The 21,442-nt window shown below is 41.7% G+C and overlaps 1 protein-coding gene across 5 annotated transcripts in view; it reads right to left on the bottom strand.

The window, feature by feature from the left end:
- Nucleotides 1-13: 13 nt before the first annotated feature.
- The window catches only part of LOC107996307 (protein TANC2), a 44,953-nt gene continuing 23,524 nt past the window's right edge, over nt 14-21,442 (bottom strand). For 2 of the 5 annotated variants that reach the window (XM_017054284.3, XM_017054285.3), the window contains 15 exons: nt 7,569-7,939; nt 7,136-7,244; nt 6,895-7,038; nt 6,629-6,769; nt 5,566-6,195; nt 5,162-5,493; nt 4,798-5,076; nt 4,243-4,686; nt 3,893-4,099; nt 3,413-3,679; nt 3,027-3,322; nt 2,458-2,906; nt 2,077-2,378; nt 1,565-1,984; nt 14-1,334 (listed from right to left, as the gene is read on the bottom strand). In XM_017054284.3, the coding sequence (XP_016909773.2) occupies nt 1,032-1,334; nt 1,565-1,984; nt 2,077-2,378; nt 2,458-2,906; nt 3,027-3,322; nt 3,413-3,679; nt 3,893-4,099; nt 4,243-4,686; nt 4,798-5,076; nt 5,162-5,493; nt 5,566-6,195; nt 6,629-6,769; nt 6,895-7,038; nt 7,136-7,244; nt 7,569-7,939 (4,694 nt within the window). In that variant the 3' untranslated portion in view covers nt 14-1,031. Of the gene's footprint in view, nt 1,335-1,564; nt 1,985-2,076; nt 2,379-2,457; nt 2,907-3,026; nt 3,323-3,412; nt 3,680-3,892; nt 4,100-4,242; nt 4,687-4,797; nt 5,077-5,161; nt 5,494-5,565; nt 6,196-6,628; nt 6,770-6,894; nt 7,039-7,135; nt 7,245-7,568; nt 7,940-16,675; nt 18,227-21,442 lie in introns of those variants that run through there. The other 3 variants (XM_017054286.3, XM_062085732.1, XM_062085731.1) reach the window with 2 other exon arrangements.

Genomic DNA, 21,442 nt, shown 5'->3' with positions numbered 1-21,442 from the left:
TTGAAAGAGAATCTTTTTTTTTTTTTTTCGATAAAAAGTTCGTTTATTTCGTACCTCTGTGCTCCAAGGCAGAGACAAAATAACATTGTAATCGTAATCGAAGTCCATACAACTTTGCAGGGATTGTATTAACATAAAAATTCGGAAACGATCGTGACGGGTTACAGAGGAATTAAAAGTGTATTAAATGCTTGGCAAGCGAGTGCATTATAAATACGTTCAGCGAGATCGTTGCGTGTTGCGTTTCGCACGCAATGGAAAAATAGCAGCCAATGTTTAATTAGGCTGTGACAGTTTAACGCTGGAATATCAAAATTCTCTTTTATAAATTGCATTTTTTTTCTTTGTGGCGATATATTTAAAAAAAAAAAAAAAAAAAAAAAGAAAATACTGAAAGAAACAGAAAGGAAGAAACAATTAAATAACTTTCATTTAAATTACAACGACACTAAAAAATCAATTTTTTTTAATATAATATAAATACTTATATATATATTTACTATATATATATAATATGTGTATATATATATATATAGAAAAACGTATATATATTAAACTCTGTATTCGATTTGGAATCGAATTGGACATAGTACAAAATCCTAACACGGTCATGCAATACAATTGCACAGAAAAGAAAAGAATAAAAACATATATAAATTCTTGCTGATTGTCAAAAATGAATCAAGCAACGCAATGGGGAAGGAATATTTCTTCAAGTACGTACAACGTACGCAATGAATCGTTAAATTAACAAAATAAAAAAAAAAGGAAACAATCAAAATACTTCATTCGAATTTGATTGAACGTTTCGAATTGCCTCCAAATATTTTTTGAAAGCAAAACCTAAGCCATATTATCTTTTTAAAAAAATCATCGAGGAATCGCGAGTTCAGTTCAAGAAAAATCAACTTATAAATTAAATATACGCATGCAAGAACTGTTTCAGAGCTTGCATGTAATCATTGCCTTTGCATATCTTAAACGTCTTCGAGCAATCAAAAGTCTTTTGAAAGACAAAAAAATAGATAATTTTACAATTCTGTGAGAGTGTCGACTGACGCTCGAAGGCGAGATCTGCTGGTAGAGTCAACCGATCCTTTGCTGGTCCCTACTCCATCCAATCTGGAAACTATTTCTTCCTTCAGAGTAACGAGAACGCGCCGATCCTGCCGATTTTGCGGTGGTGCGATCTGCAATGCCTCTTGGACGTCGGATAATGCGTCCTCCAGGAAGTCTGAATCAACTCGTGCTTTCGCCCTCGCGTAAAATGCTTCGTACGATACTGGACGAACTTTTAGAGCTTCGTCAGCGAGCTCGATTGCTTCCGCACATTCCTGCATAAATAAAAATGAAAAAAAAAAAACAAAATTAATCAAAAATTATAAAAATATCGTTGAGTTTAATTTTAATTAAGTATTAAATTTAAAGTTTCAAAATATTTCCTATTCGAGAACTATTTCATACGAACGAGAAAACAAAATTACATAACACGATATATCTATAGATAGCTGTGATATGAATGAAAGTATTAGGAAACTTATAGTAGTTCATTCAATACACTCACATTCATCTTGCGCTTGCATCGACTGAGGTTGAGCAAGAAATTCAGTCGAAGTTGCGCAAACGTCTGGAGTTGCAGCATCATGTGACCCTGCTCTTGCCCCTGGCAATCCTCTTCCGGCGACGCAGGAAACTTTCGTAGCGCATACGCGTATCTATGCGACGCCTCTTTCAGTCTGTTCTTTCTGTAGAGGACGTTCCCATCTTCCAGGAGTTTGTTCAATAAGATCAGGAGAACGTCCGGTTTTCCAGCGGCCATCGCCCAGGTTGCCGGGCCCAATTTCGCCCCACGGCGTAGGAAGCACTGCACCACGAGTATATTTCGACATCCGATCGCTCTGTCCAAAGGTCGCATTCCGTGGAGATCGACGTGCTCGACCGCTGCTCCTTTCTCGAGCAACAATTGCACCAACTTTGGATTGCCCTGGGAATTGTATTGTTCGCAAGATTGTGAGATATACTTTTCGTTCATCTTGTGTAAATAATAAATGCACGGATTTTTTTAAAGAATGTTACCTGGAAGGCAGCTAGATCTAGAGGAGTTCTCCCGGTATTATCGTTAGTATTAACATCAGCCCCGTGATCAATAAGGTTCTGCACGGCGGCTAGTCTTCCTCTCACGCAGGCCCAACAGAGAGCGGTCATTCCTTCTTTATCTCTACTCTCTAGCACGGATCCTTTGTCTAAAAATAGTTCGATCAAGTTTGTGTGACCTTCTGAGGCAGCTAGCATCAGTGCAGTACGATCAGCTGGGTCTCGTTGATCTAGGAGAGATGCTGCATCGTCCAGAACGGTATCGGTGCTGCTCGAGAGTGTTCCTGCAGCCATATTGTCGCACAATAATCAATATTTTCACGTCCAATCTTTTTATATTTAGTAATAATACTTAACACTAACCTTGCAGCAATCTTTCAGCCGTACCCCAATGCCCCTCTCTTGCAGCTAACATCAAAGGAGACAGTCCTTTTGCGTTCACAGCTGTTGGATTCGCTCCTCGAGCCAACAATGCCGAAACTGTGGCCGTGGAACCGTTTGCAGCAGCGATAGTCAAGGCAGTCTCGCCTATCAAAGTATCAGGACGATCTACGATCACTTCGGCCATGTCTAATAAGTATTCCACGATAGATTCGTGACCTTGAGCCGCTGCGGCGACCACAGCTTGCTGAGCAGCCTCTTCTCTACCTATTTCTTGAGATCCTTCGGCTTCACTCACGTTGGTTGGAACTACCCAATCGCAAGCCAAAAGATAACCAACCACGGACAGTCTTCCGTGTCTAGCTGCGTGAACCAAGGGACACTGTCCTGCCATGTCCGTGTGACCTAACGAAGCTCCAGCAGCGGCTAGTCTGAATTAAAAATATGAATATATTTTCAAATTCGTTAACCATTCCCTTGATATCGCAAAACTGAATATATTATTTCAATTTTCTTTAGCATTCCAACAATCATATACTCCATTAACTCACCTTCTGACAACATCGCAATGGCCACGAGCAGCCGCTAACGAGAGCGCTGTGCATCCCTGGCTATTCGTCAACTCGACATCAGCTCCAAATTCCAATAACAACGATACCATCTCGACAGAACCTTCGTGAGCGTACATGCAAAGAGCTGGAGCATTGCCCAGATATTCCGTGATGTGATTCGGAGATGCTCCTGCCAGCAAAAGCAACCTCGAAACCTTCACGTTCGGACTGTAGATGTTCCTCAATGTGCACAGCGCGGAGGAGACGCATTCCGTGGACGACGCTAACCAAATGGCCTGATAAACAAGAGAATGTTTCGTAATTGAAATACTATTGTAACGCAAACGGATTTATCCTAAAATGCAAATGCGGAACAGGTGATTTACTTGTAGATCGCGCGAAGGCCAACACGGAGCAACGCCTCTGTAAACGTGCGCCTTCAGTATATGGTGACCCAATTCTAAAGCTTTATCGCCGTCTAACGGTGCCTGGAGTCTGGAGAGCCTATACGCGATGGCCGCGTGACCTAACCTCAGGTCGCAGAGAAACTTGGTCGATTCGCCCTCGTCCCTTCTCATCAACCACTCCCTGAACGATGGATGGAAGAACATGTAGGTATTGTCCAGACGTTTCACGAGGAATCCAGAGAGCATCTGAAAACGAGAGAACTGATAAGCTGTCGGACAACAAATGGATGGGTTTGTAGTTGCGAAAGAGAAAATAGAAACATTTTTTATCATAAGGAAGAATATAGTCGAGACTTACTTAATCCACTTGAAGTTAGCCATAGACAAGAGTGGATAAATTAATTATATAATTTGTTTTTTGGATATTTATCTATATTGATTATTAAAAGAAAAGCTTACTTTGAATCTCTGTAGAAAATCCTCCCATGAAACGAAATGGTCCGTGTTCAGAGAATTCACCGAGTAGAAGATCTCAGGTAAAGTTAGAGGATACAGAGCAGCTAGGCAAACGCCTAATAGAGGTTGAACCTTGTCGAACGAGGTTGCTGTAGGGAACCTGAGGTTGAAGTGCAACTGGAAAATTTGCGCCAAGGAGACTGGCAGTACCTGAAACATCCAATTCCAAATATATCAGATTAAAAAATTTCTCTGCTATATGTTTCATATTTTCAAATTTTTTAGAATTTTGAGATTAAGCAAATTTCTCTATATAATTTGTATAATTAAGTAAATCGACAGATTTTATTCACCTTATAGCTGGCAGATTTAGCCACCAGGTGACCGCTCTCGATAAGATCGAGCGTCAATTTCGCGAAGAGAAAGCTACCTCTAGCTAAAGCTAGTAGATGCGAGGCGAATCTGGTTTGATTCGCGCTGCAGGATGATTCCGCTTTGCCGTTCACCGACGCAGTGACGTTTGTTTGAATAGCAGGACTCTGAGCTAATCTATATCCAATGTAATCAGACAGATCTCTCGTCACGTTACTTGCGGCGTTGTCGTTTGAGGCTCTATCTAAGGAGACCCTGGTGTAAGGTAGTTGTTTGGCGCATTCTAATAATTGTGTCCTGACTGTGCAGACAATTTTTAACCAGCTAGGAAAGTTTGGAGCATGCCTCGTTAAAAAGGATGCTATTGTGTCGCCTCTGTCTGGTCTATGGTACTCTGCTTCGCAGACAGCATCGATTAAAATCACCTGGTGGAAGATAATATTTTTTCATATTGAGAACATAGGTTTTTTTTCTTTTCGTTACAAAAATTATAAAATCTTTGATGGAAATTTTAAATATAAGATTCTTTTACTCACCATATTGGTGTCAGGCAGTCTATTTGTTTTCTTCAATGTAGACAAGGGTTCGATTATACCTCTAGATAGTGCAAGATCTGGATCGACAGTGCATTCCCTTTGCGATAGAGAACCCTGTATATGAGGTTCCGAGAGCAGATATTCTCTGTAGGAGATGAGTTGAGGTGCTTGACATAATTGAGCTGCTAAAGAGTGGATCAAGTCTGGTACCAAACAAGTACTGTTATTATCCGCTTGACAGAAGTGATATGCTACAACGTGAGAGGCTAGTTCTCGAACCTGAGGATCAAAATTTTAACCAATCATTAAATTCTACAGGAAATATATCATGATATTTTTAATAAGAGAAAATCAAAATGTTTACCTTCTCGTTGGTGTAACGAATACTAGCATGCAAAGCTGAGCTGCAACTTATTTTCTCTTTTTCTCCAGCCTCCTCATTGATTTCCGATGGAAGAGGTTGTTCCCGCCTTCTTCCAAAACAGCTGTGCTCAACCAGCTGTAGAACCAGCGCGGTCTTCCCGGTTCCAGGACATCCAGAGATCAAAACTCCAGGGCTGGACCCGTTTACAACCGATTCCAGTTCTTGGAGCAGCCATTGGCGACCGGTGAACAATGGATCGGCTTCTAATAAAGGTACTTCGAAGAACAGAGGTTTCAGAGTCAGCTGCGTGCCGTGATGCTGTATGAAACGTACTGAAAGAAGAACGATTTACATGAGATAGCCTCATCATTCGTACATATTCTACGGTTGCTAAAAGAACTTACACTTCGTGTCGACAACACCTTTGACGTTTCCAGTTCTGGCTGATCTCCTGGCGCAAGACCGTCTGTTTTTGAACTGGCCAAGCTCGTCGCTTTGGCCAGGTTGCGAGGCGTTCACGGAATGTCTTCTAGGAGTGAGTGGGCTCGAGCTGCCGTTCGACAGGCCCGAAACGGAAACGGACATCGACATCGACATAGAAGTGGATGCGGACACCGAGGTTGAGATAGAGGCCAAGCTTCCAGCACTGTCGCAATCTCTGGACTTGCTCTTCCCTTTTACTTTCGTCTTAGGTTTGATAGGACACCTCAAAGCTGCGGCTGCTTCCGCTTCACTCGACGTTCCAGTCAATGTAGACACTGGACTGGTGTTCGTGGAGGCCAACGTTTGCGTTTCGAAGCTCGTTAAACTGCTGAACGAGGCTGCAGAACTGTCATGGCCTTGGATAGGGACTCTGGATTGGCATGCACCTGCACTGGAACGATTCGAGACACCAGGCAGATCCGTCGTGTCCACGCTGCTGCTCGCTCGAGTATGATTCGTGCCTAGGAGAAGGCCTAGCCTCATGTGGAGATCCGATTGGGACGATTTCCTCGTCTTCGAGGACAATGGCTTCACGCAACCTCCTTCGTCGTCTGGGGAAGAAAGAAATACTTATAGTTGGATAGAGTGGTCGAGAATTAATGTGAAAAAACGAACGATGCATAAGATAAAAAAAAAAAAATATCACACAGAAAAACGGATATATTTTCAAGATGCAGAAGATCCACTAAATACCCGCCGAATTCTATTTAAAGATCCTTACACGAAGATATCGTGGTACGAGTACTTCCGGCTGAAAAAAGTAAATTCGTGCCACACACGCGAGTGTCGATATGATCGATGGAGGCATGCTTCAAACTCTGCTAGTGCTCTACTGTGTGATGTGTGAAAAGAGTGATTGAAACAAGATTATTACGACAGAGAAACGAGAGTGCGTAGTAATTCGAGCAACCTGTACATGTATTATCGACTTTTAAAACACACGAGAAGATGCACAACACTCGATTTCTAAAGTGTTCTTCCTGCCTGTGACTTTGTTCCTCGAGTCGATGAGCTGGTTCAGCCCATCGTTCGCCGTCCCTTGACTGTTGCTCCACAACGATTTGATTTTCCCCAGCACTACACCCGGCCATCGAGACTTCCCCTCCCAAGACGAGGCCATCCAAGCTATACGCGTGTTGGTTCACGTTTAATAATTAATTACAGTTAATATGTGCTTCCCTACTTTGTTATTTGGTTATCTTTAACATCATCAAAGATTGAGGGAAACAATTTTAAATTAAATCGATTACCTGACAAGGCGGAAGGATTGTCGTTTACGACTGGTTCGGGAGACGATGCCCCTCGTCTGGACGATCTTTGAGGAACGAATGAACTCCTGAGCACCTTTGGATTCAGGAAAAACCTCTTCCTTTGATTCGGTGGGGTTGGACAACCTGTAAATTCAATTTCATATTACATTTTATCAATCTTGTTGATTGATCTTTTGATCAACGATAATGGAATTTTTTCGACGGTATCCAAAATACGTACTCTGCGTCATCATCTGAAGCTTCTGCTTCCCCTGAGAGGATTCCGGAAGTGCCGGTGGTTTGTTCTTCAATCCTTTAGCCATCGCCGAGGAAGAAACGCTTTCGTCGGTCTGAAGAGAAGAAGAAGAAGAAGAAGAATCATAAATAATCCGTACTTTAACCGAACGAAACGATAGAATTCTAATCGCTATCCTTTCTAAATACTTCTCATTTAAAAAGTTAAGCAGAAAACGTATCGATTAAATACATTTTCTAGAGACATTCTAATCGTTTCTCCTTAGAATTTGCGCGAATCCAATCAAATGGATAAGGGGACAACGTGAACAATAGTCATCGGACGACCTAGGCATTCCAGAAATGGCGAAGGAGTCGAGGATCCGCGCGAGAAAGTGTTACTCGAGGCCTCCAACTTGATGACTATGATATTGCCTTACGTGCATGACTCTCGAAGGAAGATTGGCTCTCGTGGTGACTTTCGTACGCGGTCTGGGGCTGCCGCAGAGAGAGTTCACCGTTGATGACTCATCGATCCAGCCATCCGTGGGCGCGAGGATGGACATAGGCCCCGAGGAGCCGATGAACCCCTCCCTGAAGGGTCCCTCCAGGCCATCGTCGTCGTTGAAATCGGCGCGCAGGCAAAGCGGGCAAGCCTCGCTGCGGAACAGGCAGGAATAGCAGCGCTCGTGGCCGCACGAGTCGATCAATCGACGTTTCTTCCCTTTGTCGAATGGCATCTCGCAGGACGGACAGGTAGACCCACCCAGCATCCCCGTTGACTCCACCAGCGCTCGGATCTGGGCCAGATCTGTAATTTGTTCGTTCAGAGCGAGTTATAACATGCAAGTTCTTCGAACAACATTGTTGTCTTCTTCCTGGATTATCCGCAATATTTTAATGAAGACGAGTCAGTTTTATATCAAAATATTTTGCTGTTTTTTTTTTAGTACGACAATAACGAGATCGAAAAGGAAGGAATAATTCTGAATTCGGCAAACTGAAACTCGGTTTTCGGTCACAAATAGATCCGTGAGTTTGACAATTCACGAATAATCTGTACAGCGATATCTCGGTTAGTAGAGACACAGTCGTGTATCTAGAAGGTTGTCGGTCGATCGATAATGGATAAACGAGTCGTGGCGCCATATACTTAAAGGATTCTAGAAAGTGAGGTCAAGAGGATAGACCTCCTCGCGTGCCCTCTCTCCTTCGTCCTCATCCTTGCTGCGTGCGCGGAACCTATGTATATAAACCTGGCGGCGCTTCTATTTCTGACCCATCTCACGAGCGCCCCGTGTTGATCGATTCCAGCATCTCGTTTCGTAGTACGCCGTTAAATAGCAACTCGGCTAATGACACTGAACGAACACCTCTCCAGAAGAGAAGAATTACGTTCACGATGGAAGTTCGTTCTCCTCCTCTCGAACGAACGAGGAACCTAGGGCGCGTTGAATGGATCGAGCTATGCAAATTGCAGATTAATACGATCACGGTGCACTGTTGAGGCGGTTAAGACGTGGGCGGTACCCGCTGCGATCGCTTTGTGTAATTGAAAGGCTTGAGGATGCGACCCATTAAATACCACAATTGTCTATGTTCCGAGAAAACGTGCGGATTCCTCGTTCAACGATTATTCCACTCGTTTCGGAAAAGCGACGTTTTTATCGGCTATTAAAGTCTCTGCTGGGAGGAAAAGATTAGCAATAAACGCGACAGTTTTCACAACAGGACTTGGCTTTTTCGCCAGCTTGAAAACGACGTGAGCCACGACCGTTGAGCGGGTCGAAGCGCGATTTCGCGGGTTGCAGGAATGAAATGGCTCGACGAATGATGAAAGAAGGAAGTAATTCGGGTCGCGCGACCCTTTATCCCGGTAAGTCCATGTCGACGCAGGTGCAACACTCGGCCTGGGTTACCGTAAGCTGGGTCAACGCACCCAGAGAAAGAGAGAGAGAGGGACCCACACGAAGAAAGATTCGTGGGGGGAAGCGAGACACCTCGATATATTCCACGTGAACTCGCGTGATGTCGTTTTCTCCGGAGGCATCACTGACTCATGCGTTTCCGCCGCGTGTGTATCCAGTTTCCATCTTCCTCGCATCGCCCCTTCCAGCCGAGATTTATGGACGGAAAGAGAGGAGCAGCTAAAGGAGTCGAAGGTCGAGGAAACGTCCATAAGATGTAATTTCTTTTTTCCTTCCTTTCCTCGGAACAACTTCTTATTTTCCACGTCTCGTATATCTAATTAACGGTGATCTAGTGTTTCGTTAATTGCGCCGACTGTCTCCGGGATACAGGTTACACGGCACGAGAAATAAAATCTCCCAGAATCATTTCCTTTTTCGAATCCAATCGAGTTACCAATCCTGGTGAATTTTATATCAATTTATCAATTATTCAAGCATTGATTTTCTTAAGAATCGTCGTCAGTTATTTCGTCAGTTATATCAAATAATTTCGATTGTCGCGTATTCGAGTTAAAAATTCACTGTATTATTACATTTTCGAATGTTTCTATCGATTGAACGAAAAATTAGATAGAAGTTGTGCAGCCTATCCTCAACCAGGTTCGTACGAAGGCAACGTTTCACCTCGTGTCGAACACGTATGCGGTTATTCCGACGACAAGAGATTCGCCCCCTTCTTCCCTTCCCGCCGCGAACTTAAGCGTGAACAGCAGTTTTTGTCGCTGGCCACGAAGAAACTCGAGCGATCGTGGCGCTCGGGGCTCGGATATATTAAGCCGTTTTTTCCGTTCGACAGAGATAGTCACGATCCAGACACGTTTCACTCGCTGGCATTTTGTATTGTAATTTAATGGTCTTCCTCGGCTCGCCGCGCTTTTTTTCCCCTCTTTTCTCTTCCACGCTCGATCTAACAAGGTGAGAACTAGCAACACTCAGGTGGAGAGAACACTCGGTGCGCCTTGAACCGTGTAAATCCGGCATCTATTATTCCCACGTTTCCCAGACCGTGAACGGTTCTTCGAAACATCAAAAGGCTCGATCGACGAGTGGCAGAGTCGCTTTGCGCGAAACTCGCTTCTTTTCCGCGCCTCGTTTTCGTTTCCTCGCAGAGGTTGATAGGCTACGCCACCTAAACGGTATCTTCCCACTTTCTCCCCGATTATTCCGCCAATGAATTACGCGAGCCGACACTTTCGCGGAAAACGACTCGATTCCTCCTTATCGAGAAGGTGGAACCGCGCGCACAATTTCAAAGTTATTATCGATCGTTCTGTTGTTGATGCGCGCGAACACGTGTGTTGGTGCGGTGCACGAAGTAGGGGATCGATCTTTGATCACGGCAGATTCCCAACCACGTTTTTCCCTCCGTTACGATGTGCCGTTCGACTCGTTCGCGTTTCTACGAGTGGTACAATCGTTATGGTTATCGACGCGTGCTGATATCGATGCTTCCGCATTCCTCGCCCTCTTGGCGAACTCTGCGTGTCGAGCACACTTTAAGAGAACGTTTTGCATCAAGGGAGCGGAAGAGAAACGTTTACAGAGTCATATGGACACGGAGAAGGTGGACAAGGCTCGATGAAAATGAAAAGAGAATAGAGAAACTTTCGATCGATCTCCTCTCAATACTCTCCGTCGTTGAGTGGAAAAATTGTATATACCTAATCACGCATTTAGCTTGCATCAATCATCCTCGTCGTATTTTCTCCCGAACTCTGCGTCTCTTCGAGTCTCGTCAATTACCACCTGCCCAATAAATAACAATAACGAGAACAGAAAAAACTCAACAGACTCATAAATCAAGTTAAAAGTCCCTAACCCTTTGTATCCCCTTTCTCATTCAATATCTAAGGTAGCCCAGTAAATTAGAACGACAGAAGAAGGATCCTCCACGAATGGACAAAACACACATATATATCCGTGATATTTGGGCCCGATTCACGATTGATTCTCCCTGTTGGACGATCGTAAAGGCTCGTTAAATCCGTTCAGCCTCCTCTCTGCCCACGGACCGACGCTCTCTTCCTCTTCTTTCGAGCCTCTCTGCTCGAACAGTGCCAACGAGACAGCGATAAAATATACGATGTAGCCGAGGAACGGAGCGAGAACGGCCGCGATTAAAGCCCGTTCACGAGCCGAGAGAGCAGAAAACGATGTCCGCACTGGGGGCCACCTGTCCCCCCGGCGGTGTTTCCGTTCTCCATCGCGCTCACTTGCTCCTGGGTGCAACGCGTCCTCGTAAATATCGGTACCCCGTCGCCGACTGGTTGACCCGAATCGAGATCCCGACAGGGGAAACATCGTTTTTCATTTACATCGCCGCTTTCGTTCTCAACTCGTGCGAAGAGAGAAATTTTTTCTGGGATCAATGCTTTTTTCATATGTCCGACGTAAATTTAGAAAGATCTGTTCGCGCCGTGTTAATTCAAACGGATTAATGGAATGAGGATTTGTAAGGAAAGAGATATATCTTCAAAATTTGCCTGGTTTACTCCAAACTTCGATTGCTTACTTATCTTTTTTACCTTCTGGATTCAAGAGTATATAAAAAGAAAAAGAAGTTGTCTTCATCCCACGCTCTTGAGAAGAGAATAAATTCATACATATTCGTGGCTGAATCGAGAGTGGAACGATATAATAAAAGAGCACGTAGGAGTTTCGCGTAACCCGATTAAAATTAATTTCTCTTCGAGTTTAAAAAAAATTGCGTCGAACATACGAAAAGTAATAAAAATTTCTTTTAAAATTTCCTATATAATCTTTCACCGAAAACGAAGAAGTTTACCAAACATACACATACATACGTATATATGTGTGTGTGTGTATAAGCGTAATAACACGAAGAGAGAAAATTACACATGGCGTTTTAAAAGGTTACACGGTATCGTTTTCTTGCAAGTTGTTTCGCAACGTGGTTTGATTAAACTTAAATGAATTTTAACACCGTTCTGATTGAAAAAGGGAACGGTCGCGTGTAACGCGCCTTGCGACGGGAAAGAAGTCGCGTAAGAAGAGGAGGGACGAATAAAAAGGAGGGAGGGGAAAGAAGAAAGAAAGAAAAAAGGAGAAGGAGGAAGGCAAGAGGGGGCAAAGTATAAAACGGCCGGCGAATTGAGATCGTGGCTGGTGCCGCTGCCCAAAGATCGTTTTTGGTTTCGACGAGTCACGCGTAATAATCGTTATTCGATGCATACCCTGAAGAGTGAGAGAAAGTTACCCTGCCGTGTCTCGCCTACGGCTGTCGTATTTAAATCGGCGCCTTCTGTTATACCTGGAGACTGCGAAAACGACGCCTCGATCGTGTTCCCCCCTTGCTATATCGCGTGCAAAAACCGCGCGATGGATGAACAAATCGGTGCAAAACGATCGAGAGAGGGGGAAATGTCGGCTGGAAACCACGACTTTCTCGAGGATTCGAATCGAAAGAGATTCTTCGAATATCGATCGATCGATCGATCGATCCTTTGGAGAGAATGCGGGGAACATCTCGATTTGAAACTGGCTAATTGGAAAAGCGGGAAAGTAGAATTCGCCTGGGTAGATCTAAATAAAAGACGATTCGAACGCTGCAATTTAACTGGGAATCAATTAGCCATGAAAGGCTGGTATAAGAAGACTGGTTAAGGATGGAATATGCAAATTTAAATACAATGGTGTTGGTCTCGCGATGTAATTGATTTTAAACGTTGAGATCGTATCGGGGAAAGGAGAAGGTTCTGTCGTTACTTTTATGATGAAAAAAATATATACGATAAAATAGAGATAATTGAGAATGATTGCAGAGATTTAATATTGGGTGTGTACTGGATCACATTTAAAATTATATATTTCTATGCGTATCTACTTATGTTTAATTATAGTGAATTCACGAGAACTCATTTCTGTAAAAGCTTTCACGAGTAAATTAAAATTTCTTGTTCCAACTCTAACTTTTAATGTTCTTCTTTTTCTGTTGGACAATTATCCGTACGAGAATTAAAAATAAGAAATTATTAAAAAAAGAAGTTTCCTGAAATCGTGACGTTTCTTTTTTTTTCTCCCCCCCTCCCCTCTCCCTCTCCCGCCACGACAAAACTTTCTCGATTATCCGATATTTCTATTTATACTTTATTGTACACGATTATTCCGTTCAGAAGAAACTCGAGACATTTCAAACTGCATCTTTCTCGCGGAATCTCATCGTTTCACCGTGAAAAGTTCAATCTGGTATATAACTTCGATATTGCAGGATATGTGATGAAGAGGATAATTTCTTTGTGACAAGCATGCAAGCGGGTTCCCAACGATGCGCGATTAATAACCCGAATGTCGTTGCACCGTGGTTGACGTAGCCTCGTGTCGAAACCGCGACTCTATTAGCTATGTTAATCGTGCCGCTTTTATTATATGGAAAGCGTACAGCTCGACTCTCTGTCCTTTCCTAAGTTTAATTGCTCGATCGTCCTTTAATTGCGTATGCGATTCGAACGTCGTTCGATTTCCACGTCTTCAATAAACACGGTGAATTTATATCCGCGATAATGTTTCACTGTTGATTAATTTATATTGCCGATGATATTATTCCTGAATCGATATTTATTATTTACGTTTCGAGATAAATTAACTCCTTGCCCGATTAAAATTTAATTTCCAGGATTTTGTACGTACGAATAATAATAATAATCTAAAAATCGAAAAACGAAAGAAAGATAAAAGTAAGGGATAAAAAGAAGAGACGATAGGAAAATATTCTTGATTGGTTCTTAAACTGATCCTTAAGAGAGTAATAATTAAGGAGTAATTTTTCGATTTAAAATTCACGTGTACAATCGAATAAACAAAAGTATAACGATAATAATTCAAATAAAACTTTGATCGATCTAACCTCGACGGCTCGAACGAAATTCATCATCGATACGAAATCGCAAGTCTCGCGATCGATATTCCGTTAAATAATTAACTCCTCGACTAGGCCTCTCGAAGAGAAATAGATCAATAGAGGTTAATAACGAGCTGGTTGGAAAGGAACGAGAAAATCGAAGCGAAACAATTTCCATCCATCGTTCCTCACGAGATTCCTCCACCGGCCGGCCTCTAATCGTCGCTCTCTCACGGAGCGGTGCACAGCGCTTACCTGTCCGCTTCCACGAGATAACCTGAGCTCTGGTCCGCGCGCGATAACGGCTATGTAGATAAGCTCTACCCGGGACAGATTAAATCGTAGACGACTAAAGGAAAATCTCCACCGTGGCGTGGGTTATCTGTCGTTTATCGTCGGCGGCTCGTTTCCAGGATTAAAATCTACAGAAACAGGGACTGTCCCTACCTATCTCTTTCTCGCTCTTCTCTTTCCTCTATCCTTCTTTCCCTTCGCCACAAGTAGGGAAAATTTCGCTTGGGCCTAATTTAATCGTGATTAAGAGCCTACCGCTTGTCGATTTCCTTCGCGTAAAATTGTGCAATTATTTATACGAGAGAGAGAAAAAGAGAGGTAGCGGGATGCGTGGAAGCTGCGAGTGCTCGATTCAATCGCGCGTAACCGAACGCTCGTTTGATCTTGTTGGTCACGATCATCGTCCATTTCATCTCCTCGCGAAGGATGACAGTGATCGAACGAGTATGAGGATTCATTGTTTGCTCGACACACTTCGACCTATTCGTTTATTCCTTTAACGTTCCTCGAGTTTTATTCTCTCTCTCTTTTTCTCTCTCTCTTCTTCTTCGTTTCGCCGATCTGAAGATCGGTCGTCTCGAAGGAGCGAGGCTGTGCAAAAGTATTATAACTTTTGCAAACGGTGCGTTATTAAAGTTGTAATGTGGTTAAATGGTATCTTTAGGAAACGTTTCTACATGCTGTTGCTTTATGGTGTTGCTGGTTTATGGTTTTTCTTGGTACGTGGATCGATAAACGCTGCGATATACGTATACAGAGATCTGACCTAAATCTCATTGAATACGCATAGAATCGCATAGATCGAGGTAGGAGAAGAAACGAAAGAGATAAGAAATATTGCAACAAAAAAGGGGGAGGGGGGAAGGGGAAATTGGAAAGTTGTTAAACGGATAGGAAATATTAATAATTTTAAATTAACTATAACTCGAATTGGATTAAAATCATCAGAAAATAAGCGAGATAGGATTTTTAGGTTTAATTTATTGCAAAATACACGTATCGAGAAACTCATAAACTATAATAGCAACATCATAAATAAAATTATCTATGAATTTCATTTTATATAACAGTATATACTATAAAGATATACTGTACATGGCAAAGATAAATCGGATACTTTATATTGATCTAAAAACTGCAATATTGAAATCAGCGTTTCTCATCCAATAATTACAGATTACAATTTTTTTTATGGTGCAATAAAAATTCTTTGAGAAGAGATTAATAAATAAACAACTTAAAGTTGTCCATTACAAACTGTCCAATATTGAATCACAATCCATTGAAAAACACTGATTTAAATAATATACGATATTTTAAATACCTTAAAGTTTCTTATCGCAAAACAATCGTAATTAACTATTCAGAGAAAAAAAAAAAAAAGAAAAAAGAACGTATGCCCGACATTTCAAGAAGCGATAATTTTTAAATATGAATGAAATTCTTCTAATTTCCTTGGTCTGTTCCTAGTGTTTGGCCGATTAACTGGGCCCCACAGACTCGACAGCAGTCTGGAGCCATTGATAAGAGCGTGTTCGTATCAGCGGACGGAATTAACCGTGGAGACGAGCTAAGAAAAGACTCGATCGCGACAGAACTTATTTCGATTTCGTAGGGTTACCGCATACCCCTTTGCTTTTCAAACAATCGATTTATCGCATAGAGGATGTAATAATACGAGATAGATCGTTTAAAACATTTGTTTCACCCGTTCGATCCTTCGAAACGGGGATATATCGACTCGCATTGAACTTCGTTTAGATTATTCAATCTCTCGCCAATGCCTCTTTTACGAGCCTCACTTTATCATTCGGTCTTTGGATGCTTTGTTTTCACTTTGGAATCAGGTAATTGTATAGGCAATTAGTTCGGTGTTATGTCGATTATAAAATGATATAAAGATAATCATAAATTTTGATGTCCGGGAAAAAAAATAGATAGCGCAATAATAGATAAATTGATAAATAATAAGATTTGATTGAGAAAAGATAAAAATATTGGTGAGAGGATCGCTTTTCCGACTTGTAATACTTAAAAATTTTCGATTCTTTTTTCTTTTTTATAAGATAAGAAAAAATAAAGAAAAGAAAAAGTAATTAATATAAATTAATAATATAGATAATTGTATTAAGATAAATCAATTCAGAGCAATTATTCACTCGAAATACTTCATAATCTTGTGAGAATTACAATTGATGGAACGAGAATTATTGCTACAAATATATTTTTATATCAATATTTAAATCTTCAATTTTCCAAATTAGATTATCTTCGATTCTATCTTTGATTTCCTACGAAATAATTACCTAATAAACAAATCCGCGCATACAATTAATCTCATTAATTTAAGAAATTTTTTTATTTTCAATAAAACTGAAAAAATCTTCACAAAGACCGGATAATCATTTGATTGTGAAACACACACCTGTTTGCATCCCGCTGAGTGACCGTAAGCATCCGCATCCTGCGCAGAGAGAGAAGAAGAGTCGTCTTGCACAAAAGCCAGGCAAGGAAGCCCTGCGAACACTCGTCTTCGAGGCGAGCCGATCGAAGAAGACGCGTGTAAGAAGACTGGAATCCTTTTTCCTCTTTCAATACGCGTGAACGAAAAAGATGGCGCGCGATGCATTTTGAACACGCGTATCTTGACCTCGAAACCGTGCTGATCTCACAACCGTCAGCTGTGTGACTCACTTTCTCGTGCCTCCGAAAACCCTTGTATTCTTTGCTTTTCGAATTTTAACGAGAATTTTATTTCACCAGGACCCCACACGCGAGGAAGAAAAGGATTTTAATACGGTAAATAAATGCATGGGAAATTGATTTTTCCTTTCAAGTTCCTGGATGATTGTTAGTCCCTGTCGCACGCTTGTTACCGATTATATATATTGGGTGATTCATTTGGTATAAGTAGTCGTCTAGGAAAGATTTTTGAATATGAAAGTGACTTGGAAATTGACTCGATGACGCATTTTTTTGAGGAGAAGAAAAACACAATCGTCCCTTTTGATCCTAACCAATTTTCTTTCCCACAGAAGGAACTAAAATAACGATTGTCCAGCTTCAAATTACATGACCCACAAAATATTTACCGCTGTTAATCAATTAATATTTAATAATTTCCCAATGATTGATTTAATTTTCCTGCTCTTATATAAAGAGAGAAGATGACAAGTTTATCGTTAATTCTTTCCATCATTCTCATATCCCAATAATCCCTTCCCGATCGAATCCCAATTTCGAACACCTCCCATTCCTCGACTAGCCAAGTTTACCCAATTCCCTGTATTCGATTCAACAGGCACGTCCTTCGAGGCCCGTTGTCCGAGCAGCCAAGTGCATTCCCTGTCCTGAAAATACACGACACGTACGTATGCGTCGCCAACAATAGCTTGGAAAGTGTCAATCTCCTCCATGCTTTACAACCTTTCCTTGACCTGTCCGTGTCCATGCGCAAGACACATACGTGTATGTACATGTGTATATATATATATATATATACGAGATCGTGGGGCTCAAGTCTGGTGACGAGGGCAAGAATAGAGGCGAAGGGTCGAGAGCAGACACACCAGTCCTACCAGTCGCGTCTGGGACGTCCATTCTGAGAAACCTGCCAAGTTAATAGCCGATGAGGCCGAGTAGGAAGTCCGTTGGCCTCACAACCGTCTGGCGACCACTGGTGAGTCGCGCAACCTCGCTAATCCGCGACCATTCCATCCTCGTTTGGAAGAGAAACTTCGTGCTAAACTAGTTTTATAGGCATGGGACCTTTAAATCAGGATTTTTGCTCGTCCGGTTTTTGCACGATTTCGAGAATCTCGGCAATCTTTCGTGTTCTCGTGTTTTTGGACCGCACAAGGAACCACTGATTGGGATACTAAATTTTAATAAATTTCCGGTTTAACTTTGCCAAGCTTGGCTTCGGGGCCAGTTTTTTGGGGAAATTTTGTATCAGGATTTTTATTGCACGATCTCGAGAATTTCAGCCATTTCTCGTGTTCTGAAGTTGAAGTGCAGGGACGGCGCTGATTTTGGATTTCGTCTTAAAGCCTCGTCTTATTTTCGTACATATTTCCATCATTTTTCAAAGTTAAAATGCAGAAGAAATTACATTTTTCATTGAAATAAACAGGGATTGCGTACACTAAAATTCAAAGAAGTTAAGTATCTATACACCCACGGAACACAATCAATTACCGAAAATTCGAAGGTAAACTTTCCTCTAACGATCCCCGAAAAAAGCAAAGACGGTAGAAAGCAGGCTCGTGAAAGCAGAATTTCGTTGGAAAGGCGGAGAGACGACGCCTCGGCACAATCCGATCGCAATTATCGTTTCACAGCGATTCGTTCGCTCCACAACCGGCCGCCCTTATCGTTTCCAACTTATCGAGATTCATAGAAAGATAAGGTTGACCTATAATAAACGGGCGCGAAGTAATCGGTATCGCTGTAGAAATCGCGTGGGACCTCGTGATCGCCGGCCGGAATCGAACTTCCAAATGCTTGTGCAGGTTGCGTAAGCGGCTGTGGCGAACACGTCGAACGGTTCGTTGCTGCGCGTCAATCGGCCAGACATTTGCGAAAGAACGAGAAAGACGAAGAATCTTGCGAAACACGTTTCCAAGTTTCGCTAACCCGGCCGCGCGGTTCATTCATAATCTACGGCGGCCAATTAAGCAATCTATCCGCGGTCGTCGTTGTTGATGGAAATGGAAAAAAAAGGAGGGGGGAGGAAGAGGGGAAGAGAATAGTTATAACGATATAGATGTATATAAACGTGGAGCAGGAAGTCGCAGAAACTGGATCTCGGTTTCGCGGTTTGAGCGGCCGCAAGAATGGTGGCCAGGAGATAAGTGGCGGGGATAAAGGACAGGCTGGGTCGGAAAAGAAGGAATCGAGTTGAATGATTTAATTTGTGCAAGGCTGGCTCGAGTTGGCAATCTGTCGCACGCCGTCTCGTTCCATCGGTTGCGACATAAATCCAGCGGGGAAAACGTTTTACCTCGAACAACAGGTATCTCTGTTGGGCAACGGCGTTATCTGAATGAATCCTAAGCTATTGACCAAGCTCGTCTACGATTAGTAATAATTCTTTATATACTTGTTATAAAAAAAGAGAGATAAAGAATGAAAGGAAATTAATAAGATGTTACGAAGAATAGTTATGAAATTGAAAATGGAGATTCTTTAGAGAACTTCGATATGGATATAAAGCATTCGTGATTAAAAGAAAGATAAAGAATAGAGAAAAATCCAAGTTCGTCAATGAAATGAAATTGTTCTGTTATGCAAACGAGATAGAGAAATCTATAATATAATAATTAAAAAAAAATTACAGAAGAATAGTTACAAAGTTCGTCAATAGAAATGGAAATTCTGTATGCAAAGAAGGCGAGAATTTCGAAAATATGTATAAATATGGAGGAAGAGACGGGCGAGAAGATGTTTCTTATTCAACGTGTGCATTGTTACACGAGGCGGCGTGCGTGAATTTCACGCACGCGATGGAATTCTTTTTTTCCGATCGAGAGAGGGACGCGTGACGACGATCGGCGTCGCGTGAAGCCTGATTCATCGACTGGCACCGGACCGACCAGTACCGTACACCGTGTATTTTCAATGAAGCTGGTAGTTCCTGTCGATGACGCGCACCGCGAACGCTTCCAATTGCAAATGCGGCCAGGTATGAGGTCAGTTGTCAGTCGACAACTCGACGCCTGTACGAGGGAAATCGATCGTCGAAGACGCAATTCCTTCTTCATCGCTTGCAATTTTGTACACGTTCTCACCAACAGACAGAGTATTAATGGAGGAAGGTAGAATACAAAGTGAGTATGATAATGAGAAGAGAAGGGTGGTCGATTGTAATGGACAATTGTAATTTTATTTTTATATCACTCTGTAAATATATGTACGTAAAGTTGTCAGGAGTTGCAAGCAGATGCACGTACGAATGTTCAAATTCTTTCTAGTAAACGTATCGATATAATGTTTTTTTATAAGATGTTATAAAACGTATTATATTAAATGTTTTATAATGAAATTAAAGAAAATAAATATCGGCATCCCGAAAATTTTGATCTGAATGATAATATCTTGTTATTAGACTGCGAATGTTTATGCAAATTAATATTTTTAAAAATATTGAATTAAACAAAAATAGGACATAGAAATTTATTTCACTCATTAAATATGATAATGAACGACTTTACTTTCGATATCTTATGTTTGTTCTCTACATTTCTTTACGTTTAAATTCTCCGCAGTGCACCTATTATATTTCACGTTTAAACTTCCATAAGTTATCAAATCGCATATTCGTGACTCTAGGAGAATAAATAGAGTTCATATAAGCGGAATTCCATTATGAAGTTATATCATGCGTAGGTAATAAGAATGCAATGAAAAATGGGGAAAAAAAATTGGGGTTAAACAGAGAAGTCGATAGACGAAAAGTCGATAGATAAACGAAAATAATGACAGTGTAGAAAAGCCAAGCGTTCTGTCACGCTCCAAAAAGCAAGCGTCAATTACGCCATTTAATTGAGTGCAACAGGTGGCCGGTGACCGAGCTGATGCCTAGCGAACGTCGTTGGTTGCCCCTTTTTCGAAATAATAAGTTTCCTGGGAACCAGTCGGACGCGTGTACCGAAAACGGAAGCGGCCGGTTCCACTCCGTTGCAGAGGGGCAAGTATACGCGACCAGTTTTCAGAGCTCGCGAGGCGTCCGCCTCCGGAGACGGCGATATCCAGGGGCAGTGTTAACATCTTCCTTGTCGACTCGTACGCGACCAATGAGTCACTTGTCACGATTTATCCGGAGATAAGGTGCGTTATGACGTAACGAGGATGCGTCGTGATCGTTGATGAACGTTGGGAGATTATCATTTCAGAGAAAAAGAAAAGTTGAATTGAGATTAAGAAAGATGTTATAGAATTGGTTTTTCAGAAATCTCGATAGTTATGATATTAAGGATAATCGATTGATGCTAGGATTACGGATTTCGAGGAAAAGAAAAAATTGAATTAAATAAAAAAGAAATTAGTAGAGAAAATTTTTCAGGAAACTTGAATGAATAGCTTTCCGTCAATTAATTTTTGCTAAATTTATAAGAGTAACTCTTCTTTGTAAGAGTTTAGAAGAAATTTTTATGTTTAAAAAGATCAGGTGTCGGAGAAGAAAATTGAATCG

The sequence above is a fragment of the Apis cerana genome, linkage group LG15, assembly GCF_029169275.1.
Source record: "Apis cerana isolate GH-2021 linkage group LG15, AcerK_1.0, whole genome shotgun sequence".
Classification (NCBI taxonomy): domain Eukaryota; kingdom Metazoa; phylum Arthropoda; class Insecta; order Hymenoptera; family Apidae; genus Apis; species Apis cerana.
The sequence above is the reverse complement of the archived record's forward strand: the minus strand, read 5'-3'. Positions and strand labels throughout refer to the sequence as shown.